Source organism: Choloepus didactylus, chromosome 21, assembly GCF_015220235.1.
Source record: "Choloepus didactylus isolate mChoDid1 chromosome 21, mChoDid1.pri, whole genome shotgun sequence".
Lineage (NCBI taxonomy): Eukaryota > Metazoa > Chordata > Mammalia > Pilosa > Megalonychidae > Choloepus > Choloepus didactylus.
The window spans coordinates 33886286-33900744 of record NC_051327.1 but is presented as its reverse complement, the minus strand read 5'-3'; the positions used below and the strand labels follow the sequence as shown (position 1 = coordinate 33900744).

Here is a 14459-nt window from a genome sequence, read left to right as displayed (position 1 = left end):
TGTGCACTGGCATTCCTTGTGCCCCATGCAAATGGATCAACAAATCTGAGAGGTAACAAGCAGGTTGAGAAGGAGGTAGGTTCTGGACAAAGTACACTTAGGAAAGTCGTTCTATAGTGCACACATACGCATACTATACACTCTCACTCAGAGGCAAAATTAAGACATCAAGTCAGGACACACGTCAATGCCCAGATGACACAGCCACTGATTACCCTGGCAGTATTTTAATTTCAGTTGAGTACCCCTCACCTCTGAGAGACCAGTGGCTGTGTTCTTAGGGCACACAAACTCTTTTCATATTCATTTGGGCAAAATGGATGAAAATGTGGCTCTAGCATGCCACTGCCCAATAAAAATATAAGGAGAGGCACAAATGTGAATTGTGTATATAATTTTAAATTCCATAGTAGCTATCCTGAAAATACTAAAATGAAGCAGGTATAACTAAGCTTTAAAATATATTTTTATTTTATTTGACATATTCTAAATATTATCGCGTCAACATACAATTGACATAAAATTACTAATGAAATCTTTTACATAATTTTTGTACTGTCTTTTGAAATCCAGTATGTAATTAAACCTACAGCTCATCTCAATTTGGATCAGCCATGTTTCAAAGGCTCCATGGCCACATGTAGTTAAAGCAGACACCAAACTGGAGAGCTCAGCTCTCAACAAGTCCATCATATGTTCTCCTTACCATTCAAATAGAAAAGATCCCTGATTGATTGGCTCAGTGTTGCCTAAAAGGAGATCTGTGGACTCCTAGATTAGAATTATCTGGGGGAACTTACTAACATGCAGATGCTCTGACTTCCTCTTCAGACCTATGAATCAGATTCTCTGAGACGGTGGCAGTGGAATCGGCATTTGTGACAAGTTCTTTGGGTAATTTCATGTACTCTTAAAAAAAAGTTGCTTTTTTTTTCTATGACCCTCCCCTCTTCAGGCTCACCCAAGAGCTATCTAGATAACTTTAATTTTCGTAAGTAAATTGATAAAGACCTTTTACTTTTATAGGGTTTTGCTATTGCAGGTAACAAGCTTTGAACTGTGTCTAAGACAATTGAGTTTGCAATAAATGCCATTTTTTTTTTTTTTTTACTAAATTTCTTGGCTTATATGCTCCTAAGCATCCTGTACTTCCTCTAATATAACACACACCACATTTTCTTTTTTGGGAACAGACCAATTAGCCACAAATCAATTCACTGAATGACAACTGTGCTGACTAATCAAATCACCAAAATGTAGAGAAAACAATTAGATGAAATTTGCTGAATGATCAATTAGAGGAATGACCACTTTGGAAATTTCATCTAAATATTATCTTAAGTTGCATTGTACCTGAATATATGTGCAAGTGTGTGTGTGTAGGTTGAGGGAGGGGACAGAAGGATGGAAGGTGGGGGTGTCACCCCCCCATGTGTCCCTGAACTAGCCAAATATGTGTCCATTTGGCCATGGCTTTCCCCAAGGCCGTCACCCCTGCCCCATGTGCCTGTGTTCCTGATTCATCGAGCCCCAAGGGGGCCTCCCACGTCTACATGACGGGGAGTGATGTCGTGGCGGGGGCAGGAGTTGCTGGCAGACAGAGACCCCATCTCCACCTGCATGCCCTCAACACGTGTGCGTGCACACATGCACATGTACACACATATGTATACACATGCACACACACACACACTCTTTGATTTTCAGTTACTTATTTTCAGCAAAAGAGATTTTTGGAGAATTGATCTAGAACAGGCTGTCTGTTTAACCCTCTGTCTCCCTGGCATGGCGTCTGATTTCTCCATTGCTCTATCCCCACCCCTAGGACAGGGCCCAGCATGCAGCAAGACTCAGTGCACATGTGCTGCAGGAAGGGAATAGGCTAAATAAACTTCTCTTGGAATGAACTGGCATCAGTTCCCTTGGGCTCTCCTGAAATTTTAACGACTGTCCCCCTCAATTCATAAATACTAGTTTTCTGGGAGCAAGATAGCACAGTGGAAGAAAGCAGGAGGATTCCATCTGGAGGCAGAAAGTCAGAATTCCAAGGTGAAGAGCAAAGGAATGTGTGGGAGTGGTGTGACCCAGTGGAAAGAGCTTTGACATCAGACAGACCCGAGCAAGACTGTGGGCAAGTTACCAATCCTCTCTGGCTGGTTCTGCAAAATGGGTGTGATTACATCTGCCTTGCTGAGCTGTTACAATAAATTATGTGTGTGTGTGTGGGTTATGTGTGTGAATATATACATACATACATACATACATACACATATCCAATGTATCATACTTGCTTGCGCACAGAATTTGCTCAAAGACAGTGAGCTATCATCACACCCTGGAGAATTCAGCAAAGCCCTTTTGATGGATAATTACTGCAAGGATGCACGGCTTGCTTTCTACAGTGACAAGAAGCCTTAGTCCTCCATGGAATTAACCGAAGTGCCCGCAAGGAAGAGAGAGGGAGTGGGCATTTAACACAAACTGGACCTCGTAAGTTTTTAATCCATTGGCATGTCCTGTTTGCTCCCCCTTCAAAATGCAGCCCAAAGACAAGTGCTTCTCAGCTCCCTGCAGCCACCCCACTAACCCAGGCCATCGTTACTCTCCCTGCATCTGCTCCTGCAACACTGCAGTCTGAGCTCCATAAAGCAGCTGACTGGATTATTTTTAGTAAGTCAGGTCGCAGTCGGCTCCCCAGTGTCTTCTCATCAGGCTTAAAATAAAATCCCTAGTCTCTTCTGTGACCTGCTTACTCTAACCCCTGTCCACCTCCCTGATGTAATCTCTAAAATGCTCACCTGTACTCACATCCTCCAGCCACACTGGATGACTGGATGTCTTACTGTGCCTGTACAACTTGCGTGTGCTTCAATTCACGGCCTTCGCACTTCCTGCTTATTCGGCTTGAAATGCCCTCAATCTCCCAATTATTTACCTGGCTCAAATACTCACTTTGTTTAGGTCCCTGCTCAGATGGCACCACCTCAGAGAGGCCTTCTCTGATCACCGAATGTAAAATGGCATTGCACTTCACTTCCTACCCCTCATTCTTTATAGCTATTCCATAGCTTTATATGCAAGTGTATTATATGCTTGTTCTTATACATATTTTCAGGTCTTCTCCCCACTAGAACGGAGACTCTTTGAAGGAAGGGCTTATTGTGACTTATTTAATGCTATATCCCCAGTATCTAGAAGAGCTTTGACACATAGCAATGATTAAGTATTTATACATTGGAAAAATTCCAGTGAATCACAGAGGCAGGGGGGACTTTGAGCTAGGAGGAAGGGGAAAAATCTTCTTGCCCCCACTGCCGTCTCTTGCAGAATACAACTCAGGAAATGTTCTTGATGTTGCAGAATGAGAAGCTATTCAAGCATGCCAAGTGGATGCTCCAGAAGGTTTTCTGCCCTATTGTTAAAGTCTCTAGTGATACCCAAGTAAGCTCAAGTCCTTTAGGAGCCACCAAAAGTAAACCAAAAACCAAAAACCAAAACCTAATGTCATTGTGGGAGCCACTGAGCAAGAGACTAAATGCCCTCATAAATACAGTCTGATTACCACAAAGGCTGATGAGAAACTTTTATTTTATGTGGCTAGCAAAAGCAGAAAAAGCATTTTGGCATCCATCTACAAAAGACCCAAATAAAATAATCATTTTTCCTTTGGGAATTGGAAGAAAAATCTTTAGGTGCTACTGTGGCTACTGTTTGATGATTTTCATCCTCAAACCACCTCTTACCATCTCTACTATAAGCTGTAGATGAAACTGTGTCTGGCCAGCTCTGCCATTATTGGCAGCCATAGAATAATAATACATCTTTATAAGAATTCCAGCAATAAAATATATCAGACTCCATGAACTGTGGTCTTAAGCATCCTGTTGATTTCTTTCATCATTTGAAAGGAGATGAGGTTACCTTTATTAAACCCTGAAATCCAGGAGGTATCAGGATTCAATGGACCTGACTTAAAGGAGCTTTGTTCTTTTTAAGGAGGTGAAACTCCCGATAGCTGCTCTTTGTACCATGTGGATGTGCCAGGTTTTTCCAGCATGTAGGTACAGGCCCTGGAAGCCTTTCATTGAAACAATGAATCATGATTTTGTTGACAAAGGAGCTCTGATTTTTTATTTTCACTCTATGAGGAAGATGGACTGGCCGGAAGTAATCTGACATTTGATTAACATGGGTGTCTCTTTTTTCATGCTTGATTCCAAATTCAGAGTTCAACTTGAACCTTATGAAGCATATAACACATTTTTAATATGGCCATCAAAAGGACAGGGATACCTTCTCAGTTTGAAATTGGATCAATAGCAATTCATTAAGAATTCATTGAGTGGCCATTAGAAATTAAATAAGGTAGGTGATCGCACCAGCCATGTGCCTGCAAACTTCCATTTTCTGGGGCTTCTTTTAGGAATATTATTCCTAAATACATATTGCCTTCAAGGGAGGGTTGGTTAAGTCATATAACAAAACCAATAGCTACCTCTTACATAGCAACTTTCCAATGCTTAATCTGTGACAGCAAAATACAATCTAAGACATACTGCAGAATGTATACAATTTAATAGGGAAGACAGAGGTTCTGGAATACCACAAATAATGTCTATTAACATTTTAAACCGACATTCTTTCCCACCCCTACTACCATCCCAGGAAATTTTCCCTTTAGTTGGAGGCTCCATTCTCTTAAGGCTCTGAAAATGTTAAATATTTCTTCTATCACAGGAACATTCCCCTGCAGTCCCCGGCAATGCAACTAGAGATGTTGTACTATTAGGTAGTAGTGAAGCGTTAAGGATTTTGCCACCTTCCTTTCACAGGGAGAAGCTGAGATATTTGAGGTTAGGAGTAGAGGGGGTAAAAAATGGCAGGGCCATTAGCAAACAACTTCTATAGAAATGGAGTAAGCTGTTGTTTTAAAACAGGAGCATGTGTATGTCTTGAACTCATGGCGGTAAGACTTTAAGCCATTAAAAAATGTTGCAACGACTATTTAAATTAAACTGATACATATTTTATGGCCCTGCCTTTTAGAACGGAGAATACAGGGAATGAATTCCTAGCTCTTTGTCTCCATTCCTTCATCTCTCCAAAGACTCTAGGTGGGGAGTGAAGCACTGTTAAATGAGCCTTTCCTTATAGCGCCATCAATAAAATGCGATTGGTAACAGATGAAAATGTTCCTTTGTAAGGTTCAGTTCCAGATATGTTTGTGAAGTTCATGGCACACTCAACTACATATGGATGAGCTGGGAAGTCCCCCCTTTTTGGCTAAAAGTAATGCGTTAATAAGATTTCCTAGTAATTGTTTTGGTCATATTTAGGCTTAAGAAAAACAAGAAAAGAAACCTTGTGTTAGTTAAAGCACTCACCTATCTTGGTATTTAATCAAGTAATTGCATGCTAATCAAAGTCCAAATTTAACTGTTCTGAACCACATCAAAGCAAACAAAAACAGATGTTATATGGGTGGACACATCATGCAACTGTGCAATTTCCATTTGCCAATGTCCTCATTTGTAAGACCATCTCTCTAAGTCCTGCTACTTGTGGTACATTTCACAAGGAAAGAAACTGTGGCTCTGTAGCTAACAGAATGAATCTCCCCTTCCTACAAGGCAAAGATAATTATATACCCAAATGCTGCCTAGCTTTACAGATTCAGTCTTTCAGAACCTGTTATATCTACCACCCATCCCACAGAGGTCCCAAATAATTCACATGTAAATCTGCATGAACCCAGACATAATACATCAAAAAACCTGGAAGCCCCGAATCTCCCCTGCTCGGTATTTTAACATGAGAATGCTGACTATGACATAAGATTTGATTGTGGCTTCATTCATCCTAGCCTTACTTCTCTGGATCATGTATTATTAAAATCGGAAATAAAACATCAAGGACAGTAAAATGCCTAATGTCTTTTTGTATAGCAGAGCCCAAAGGCTTCAGCTATACTCCAAAGATAAATGGACTTTCTTTCTTACTCTCTCTCTCTCTTTCCTTTTCTTTTTTTTTTTTTTTTGGCTTTCTTTCTTCTAAGCTTTCTAGAATGACCAACTGCAGCAATGTGGGGGAAAAAAAAAGAAAAAGGATACTGAGACTGGATGGATGCATCAAGAAGTAGCAATGTTTGTTACCTGCAGAGGTGTTACAAGAAATTTCATCTGCTGCAACGAAGACGAACTGATTTCTGGAAGAGAAGATAAAATTCACAATACTGCTCGCTCAGGGGGAAATGTGCTCTCTGCCAGTTGGTTTGATGTGTACAGACGAGGGGAGGGCAGGGTGCTGCGTTTGAATGGATGTTGCAAGGAAATGTGTTGATGTACCTCGGACTTAGAGAGTTTGGAAAGATCATGAAATAGGCATGCGGGACCATCTTAAACGAAATCATGGTGATGTGAGAATACGGACCATGTACAAGCTGTTGCAGTGGAATATTAATGCTTTGTGTTACCAAAACATCATGCCAGGATATGCTTCTAAGGCCAAGGCATTTCAAACTGCGTTTATGTGGATTTCTGTACTAAAATAAGATTGTATTAAAAAAAAATAAAGACTACCTATTAGGAAAAAAGTACACTGCAGTTATCTTGGAAAATAATAAAACTTCAGACTTTAATGTTATAGTACATCAAAAAATTTTTTAAAGAATTCTGTTATTTCAGAAAAGGATGTTATATGGTGTTGTGTTAAGGATAATAATTTCATCACCAAACTAGAAAAGGTAAGAGAACTCATCAATGGAAATAAACCCTGTCTTGACAAATTATTTTTAATGATGCAGTATTCAAAGGAAAAGAAACAAATGGCAAATGCTATTTTACTTTGACTTAGTAAATCGAGAAAGATGATAAAACTCTCTTAAGATGTTTCCAACTTGTGACATTTCCACAATGTTCTAATTAAAGGGTGCTGCTCATTTCTCTGGAAATAAGAAAGGCTGTGCTGTGCAGATCATAAAAATGGCCCAAGGAGACTGGCAGACTCTTAAATACCTAAGAAGCAGCAGTGGAAAGTTTTCTGGTTATCATTTACTAGATTTTACTGTGCATATGGCTCATCAAGGACCAAGATAAACGCATTTTTGGTGTTAGTTTGATTGGTCTTGTTCAAATGTTTCAATGCTTCAAAAAGTTATCAAGTGATTAAGCATTTCTTAAAACATCTTAAGAAAGTTTTGCTTTTGTAAAAGGCACACTCTGGAATATAAACGGAGCTGTCATTGAAAATTCCTTGGAATTTAACATTCACGTGAAAATTCTACTCACGTCCACATCACAGAAATCTAAACAAAATCATACATGCTCTGAGAACAGAACTTTCAGTATTTTTCTCCCACATCACAAAAGCCTTAACTAAGTTCATTTATCACCTCCCTTAAAATAACAAAAGTTAGTTTCATTGGATTTTTGCTGTCTCTTTGTTCTGACCCAGACTTTTTGAACCCCATGAATATGTGGCTTCAAATTCCCAAGGTTTGAAGAGCAGTAAAATTAACATCCTCGAAAACCAGGAAATATTGGTTAAATAATTAGTTAAAATATTGGTTAAAGTTTGACTTATATTTGACTTGCTCAAGGGGCAGCAAGACATGGTGTCTCTTATTATAGGTATGATATTCTCAGGGTGGTCCAAACACCTGAAGAACAAAGCCATCGCCAAGAACGGCAACTTGGTTTATCCACAGAGACCCGCTCTCCAGAGGAAACACTCACATTTCCATGAGAGTGGCCTCATCTGTTTGGTGGCTCTATCCAGCTCATACTCTCTAATCTAGAAGATACTGTTGTCTTGCATCCCACTTCTGGCAAGGCTCCTACTTTCCCTCAAAACTGCATTTTCCCCAAAGAACTCTCCAGCCTGCCAATAAGAGAAGAGCCATTGGCAGGTAACCAACACAGGTGTACGATGGAGACTAAATGACTGGGGAAATTTTTTAATGCAACCTATGAATCTGATTATAAAGAAATAAGTCTTTTTAAACATTGTTCCAGAAATTTAGAATGTATGATGGTTGTCCTTCACAGTATTCTTTTGACATTATATACTTCCTCTAAATATTACTACCATTTCCCCATTTACTTCATTCCTTCTTTCCTTTTCTTTTTTTAGTAACATATTTTTTGGATTTTTTTTCAGTGTCTTTATGACTCCTGAGCAAGTTTCTGAACAAAGGGAACTAGTTCTTTGATGACTCATCCTCTTCAAAAGAGTTGGCTCAGAATGACTGCTGACTATTGAATCAAGTCTATCTCAAAGCATAATTATCATCAGTAGTGATTTAAATACATATATATCATGGATTTGAGGCCGTAGAGAACTTATAAAAATATTTTAGAAAACAGTAGCCATTCGGATGCACCAATGCTGCACTGTTTTTTTTTTTTTGTTTGTTTGTTTCCACACAAGCAATCCCACTACATCCCAGGAACATCACCCTAAAGTTTTGGAAAAGTCATTAACACCACGGATTCAACCTGTGTGGTCACCACTTCCCCTAAACGATAATTTCATCAATTACTAATAAGCGTCTGCTAATAAGAGGCAGAACAGGGGTGCTTCATGTGTCAGGCCGCAGAGCAATCCAGGTAGTTAAACCCAGGCTTCCTGTCCGTGGCTCTGTCCACTGTAGTATGCCACTTTTATCTACATTTCTGTCTCCCTCCTTGGAATTTAAGACAAAATGATCCACCTCAAATGGGCAATAAAAAGATAATCTACAATCCTCTCTTAGAAATCATTTACCCCAAATGGTCAGTGAGAGGTAGGATCAAAGAATGTATGATCTGGCTGGGAGGTCCGCTGTCCTCAAACAAGTTCAGGGGGTAAAAAAAAAAATGTCCAGAACACAGGTGTGTACTGTGGGAAGGGGTGGTGGTGTCTGTTTCCTTACGCTGACCCTAGCTGGCTCTCAATACAGACTTAAGGCTGTTGCACCTGATTTTCAAGTAAACCAGTTTGTTCAGGTCAATGGTAAAGAAAGTCTGGCTAAGTGGTTCTCAACCTTGGCTGCACACTGTAAACATCTGGTGTGCTTTGAAATGTCTGGGGACCTGGCTACACCCAAGACCAGTTAAATCAGAATCCCTGCAAATGGGTCTCAGGCGTCTGTGGGTTCTAAAGACCTCCTGGTGATTCACAAGCGCAGCGAAGGTTGAGAAGTGCCGTCTTGTTCAACGGTTCTCTCCCTGGCTGCCCCTTAGCTTCATAAGGAGAGATTAAAAGAATGCAATGCTGGAGCCCCCACTCCTGCGGGTTCTGGTTTAATGGGTCTGGGGCAGGATCTGGGAAGTGGGCTTTTATAAAGTGCTCAGCAGGTGAATCTAATCTGCAGCCACAGCTGAGAAGCAGTGGGCACGCTAAAATGCAGCGTGCTGGGGGAGCTGGCTCACTGAACCTTGCAGCTTTCGCTGCTGCTTGCAACTTCCATTTGGTCACCGTGTTAGCTTCTAGGGCAACCAAGCCATGCAAGTTGCTGAGGATGCACAGAAACACTACATGCTGCCCAGGAATGGTCACTTCCCACTTCCGGAGGCCTTCTACTTTACACTTCATTTCTGAAAGAGAAGCTGGTCTACAGTGGGCACATGGCATACTCCCTTCCCTCTTCCTCTTTCACCATCTCCTATGGATTTCCCCAAGAGCATCTTGGCTCACTTCTTTCCATTCATCCTTTTGAATCTGTGTCTAATTCTGTGTTTACCTTTTTTTCTTCCACCTAGAACTTTCTTCTAATTTCTACCCTTCCCTCGACTCCAGAATTTCCCAACTTCCTTCAAGATAAGAAATACCTAGAACTCTTGTGAAAAATAGAGATTACTGGGTTTCATCCCTGGCTACCTGAATCAGGATTTCCAAGAAAGCTGTCTGGTAGCCTATAAATTTAATGAGATCCCAGGCATGGCTATTGACCAGAGCAGGCAAACATCAGTTGCAAGGTGTTCCATTTAGCTAGTGCCCCTGGGAGGTATCCCTGGGTCCAGGTGACTGTTATGGAGAAATCTGGGAACCCTTGCTGAGAAATGTCCTGCAAGTTCACTACCATTTTTATTTCAAAGCTCATTTTCTCCAGGAAGATCATTTGTTATGGAGAGACTTCATGGGAGAAAGGCGGGTACTAATTTAAGAAAACTAATAAAATAAAATAATGAATTATTGAGCACCAGGGAAAGGGCTCCATTTGCCTCCACTCTTTCAAATGCTATAATATTCTAGAGTCCAAGTAGTGACATTCTAGCACTGATAGAGCCCTGGGCCAAGTATTCCTATTTTTTAGCTTTCCTGTCAACTCCTCTTACTAGCTCCCTCTTTATAGATAAGGAAACTGAGGCACCAAAAGGTTATGTAAATTGAGTGAGCTGGTACGTGGAGTGGGTGAGAAATGAACCCAGGTGAGTGGGCTCAGGGCTCCTGATCTCATCCATTCTCTAATGAACTTCCGCTCACAGGTGTTCATATGGGAGTAACCAATCAGAATGGGGTGGATATCTCTATGGAAGAACTTCTTAATAGGGTTCTGAATCTTCAGTTCCTCCAAAACCAAACAGTAGAGCGTGAGGACTCTTCCTTTGCATATGGTGTCACTGAGGCTTGAGAGCGCTCATTCTAAAAATATTCTAAAAATATTCTGCTTTAACATACTGGTTGAGTGGCATTTGCCATGGTCTGTATTTTTTCTTAAATTCTTATATCACAAGGCTTCACAACATTTTAAGATGATTTTCAGAGACTGACCATCTAAGAGTCTAGATCTGACTTGGCTGGTGGCACATTGAAATTAGTCCTGTGGCACCACACAGCTTCCCTCTATCCCACCTTCCCTCTTAGGCAAAATCTCATCTCTTCACAATTTTCTTTCTTCTAAAACTCACCCAAGGCTGAATTCTAAGAGTCAAATTGAAACAGTAAACCTGCCAGAATTGCTGGGGGGATGTGGGAAACTGGTTCTCATTTCACAGAGGGAAATTCTGGAAATGGGGGGGGGGCAGATGGGAGAGGTTCCCCCCCAAAAAATTATGGTTTTCAGTTTCATTGTTAAAGATTCTGCTCACTGCTCACTCTTCGATCTCTTAATTCTGATATGTCACTACTGTAACACAAAACTCAGGGTTAATACCATTAATAACAAGTTTCTTCTGTAACCAGTGCTGTGAGTTTTGAAGCTAACTCACACACACAGGCACGTACACACACACATTATTGATGGTCATTTAAAACCCTCCAAGGCCATCTACTAGAAAATGCCCACAGCCTGGGAAGTTGGTCTCTGGCCTGGCAGATGACAGTCAAGAGGAGGGTCAAAGTCAAATGAATTCTATCTGTAGATTCTGGAACACCTGACAACTATAAGGCAGAGGTTCTCCATCCTGACTGCCCATGGGAATCAGCTGGATTTTATTTTATTTTATTTATTTTTTAATAAAATACCATTCCCCACTCATTTAGTGAAAATGATCCCTAGGTACAGGTATTCCTAAGAAGCTCCCCGGTGATTCTAACATGCAGAAATAAGGTGTTACTCCTGAGGGTCTTCTATGGCTGACTCTTACCAAACAGCTTGCTCACTTCATTCATTCCAGTCCTCAAATAGCGAGTGAGGCCCTGCTCCCTGCCAGGCACTGTGCTAAGCCTAAAGGGTACATGCCAAGCTCATGAACTTGCCTTTAAATCACGGTGCCTTGACTGTCTGGAAGCTCAAAATCTAATTTATATTTCAGCTCTTTCATCTAGAAAAGGGGACTTGTTTGCTTGTGGTGAGTATTTTACTCTTTCCCACCCAGTTCCAAAACTCCATTCTAGAATTTTACAAATCCAATTTAGATTCATAATTTTTCCTGTCCTGTTGTGGTATTTTTATTTATATTTTGGTATTACATCATATATATTTCAGGAGGCTTGTCGAATGAGATGGAATATAAACAAACAAATGAGCAAGCAAATAAACAAATAGATTCACTATAGAATCCTCTTAAAAGGGTCTACCCTAATCCTTTTATAAAACATTTAAAAGCTTTTCATTGAGAGGCTGTTCCCATTGCTTCTGAAGAAAGGATATAAGCGTATGCAAAAAAGTTTAAATGGGAAAGGAGCTAAGTGCTACGAATCTGTCTCCAATTTGAACATTCCACCAAAAACTTGTGGGTTTTAGAATTTCAGGTCCAAGTGTGTCTCTACCACCTGGAGACCTTGAGAACACCCCACTTTTGTAATTTACTTTTCCAACATTTAACATTCTCCCTGGTTCCCACTACATTTTGCTCTCAGTCAAAGCAAAACGGAACTAACATAGGCTCCAGAAGCTCAGCCTGTCATGGACACTTGGAATGTGGTCCAGCCCTTCTGGGCCTCAGTTTCCTCATTTGCAAAATGGGGTCAAAAATAGTACAGACCTTCATAGACTTTTTGTGCAGATTCACCGAGAAAATGAATGTGAAAGCTCTTTTAGTGGAAAAATAAAGTTGCCATTTGTTTTTTGATTGTGTAGACTCAGCAAGGGTGCAAAGCAGTCTTCTTTCCCCACCCAAAGACCAAGTGGAGGTTTTGTGTGTTTTTAAGCCCTGGGCTTCCATTTTGGAGCAAGAGGCCAAGAGACTTGTATAAAGAGCTCTTTGAACCTACAGGCCATTTAAAAGGTGGCCTTGGGCTTCCTGGAAGATAAAATCCCACCTAGGCTTTTTCGTTTGGACAGGGCAAAGGAGAGACTAAAGGAGCTGCTAATTAGAACACGGGAATGCAGGGAGGCGGCGAGTTTGGCATGTGCTGGGAACCTTCCCTGGGGCAGGCAGGGTTCCCCTGTGCTCCTGGAGGCTTTGGCTTTGGAAGGAGCAAAGTGTGCTGGGCTGAGGCTCCGGAAGTGAGAAGGGCTGGGCTCAGCCAGGCATTTTGTGCCGAACGAACGGGTGTGATGAAGGAAACTGTGCAAAACTTACTAAACTCAGAGGTTGCTGATAATGTCTCACTGCCATAGGGACTGGTCTTCTCACGGATCTTGATGGGAAAAGGGAGTCATAAAAAAAGTAAGTTTTTATGAAGCACAACTGGTTTTCCAAAAATCTGAAGAAGCAGTGGTTTGGGAGTTGGGTTAGCGCTGGGAAAAACTGGTCCTTTTTCCTGTGAAGTTGATACATTCCTGGTAGCCTGAGTTGCCCCATGGGCAGGAAAAGAGAAAAAAATATCCCAGGATGACCAGGAGGGAAAGGCTATTTGACCCCACGGTTTTCAATTTTGTCATCCTTCAGGTGTTTCACCCCCCCAACTTATTTTTATATTTCTAGAGTGAAAATCAAAATTATATTTAAAAAACCTTGTCAGAAAATCATTCTAAGTCAGAAAAACTGCTTCAGCAGGATATTACCCAATTTTGACTTAAGAACAAAGCAAAATCCCCCTAGGGTTTTAATGCTGACCATAATAATAATAATAATAAATTCCTGAGTGCCACTAAAGATGAGGCACCATGAGAGGGACTTTGTGCTCGTTTCAACAATTAATTCTCACAATCGCCCACGAGCAGAGATTCCTCCTCACCCCCACTTCAAAGATGAGTCAGTTGAACACACAATAGGTCAACTCGCTTATCCCGATTAGTTTACCTGGGATGTCAGACCCTCATCTAAATCTTAATCAGTGATTGAATTTGATATATGCCTAGCAAAGATCTGATAGCACAAGTATCAAAGAGTGGGTGCCTCGGGTGTAAAAGAGGCTGTTTCAAACCCTGACGCAGCCACGCCCAAGCTGGGTGCTGCTAAGCGAGGCACAAGCCCTCAGAATGGTGGTCATGGTGAGTCTTAGAGATGAGCCAGTCTACACATGACTCACTTTTAAATGAATTAGTTCGACTGCTCGAAATAGCCTCTATCTATTCAACCCTTATAAATAAAAACACCCTCGAAAATACCTGTCAATCAGCAATTGAGTTATTGTTAATGATTTTGCTGTGCATTTGCACTCTGGCTTTCAGGCTGTAACTTAGGGGTTCCCCTTCCTCATTGCAGTTTGCAGCTCGTGGGTGCTATGCACGTCATTTTGCACATGAGAAAACTGAGGTTTGACAAAGTCATGAGAAATCAGACTGGCTTCTCCAGGACACATTTTTCATGAGTATGAATCTATTACACCATCAGTGCGATGGAACTAGCGTGAAATCACTGTATCTACCAGGGCTCTTTGTAGTGAAGAAAGCCTTTCACTGGGACCCTGAGTGAGGGGAGGGAGGAAGGCACAACAGGGCCCAATGACTGACAGCTCCTACACTTCTCATTGAGGAAGGGAGCGCAGAGAGGAGATGGTGACCAAACCAGCGATTTACTAAGACACATTCTCTTACATCCTGCAAGGACTGGGGAGGGAGAACAATGGCCAACATGGTTGATTGCATATGGGGGTAGAAATGAACCTTGCTCTCGAAGGAGGTGCTTCTCCAACGTCTTATGACTCAC

General features: G+C 41.2%; 1 protein-coding gene across 22 annotated transcripts in view; it reads right to left on the bottom strand.

Annotated features, from left to right (window-relative positions):
* Window positions 1-14459, bottom strand: part of RBFOX1 (RNA binding fox-1 homolog 1) — a 2130504-nt gene that overhangs the window by 7592 nt on the left and 2108453 nt on the right. For 15 of the 22 annotated variants that reach the window (XM_037813992.1, XM_037813990.1, XM_037813982.1 and 12 more), the window contains one exon: window positions 6153-6205. The exons of the other annotated variants lie outside the window; for them this stretch is intronic. In XM_037813992.1, the coding sequence (XP_037669920.1) occupies window positions 6153-6205 (53 nt within the window). The remainder of the gene's footprint in view (window positions 1-6152; window positions 6206-14459) is intronic. 22 annotated transcript variants of the gene reach the window in all.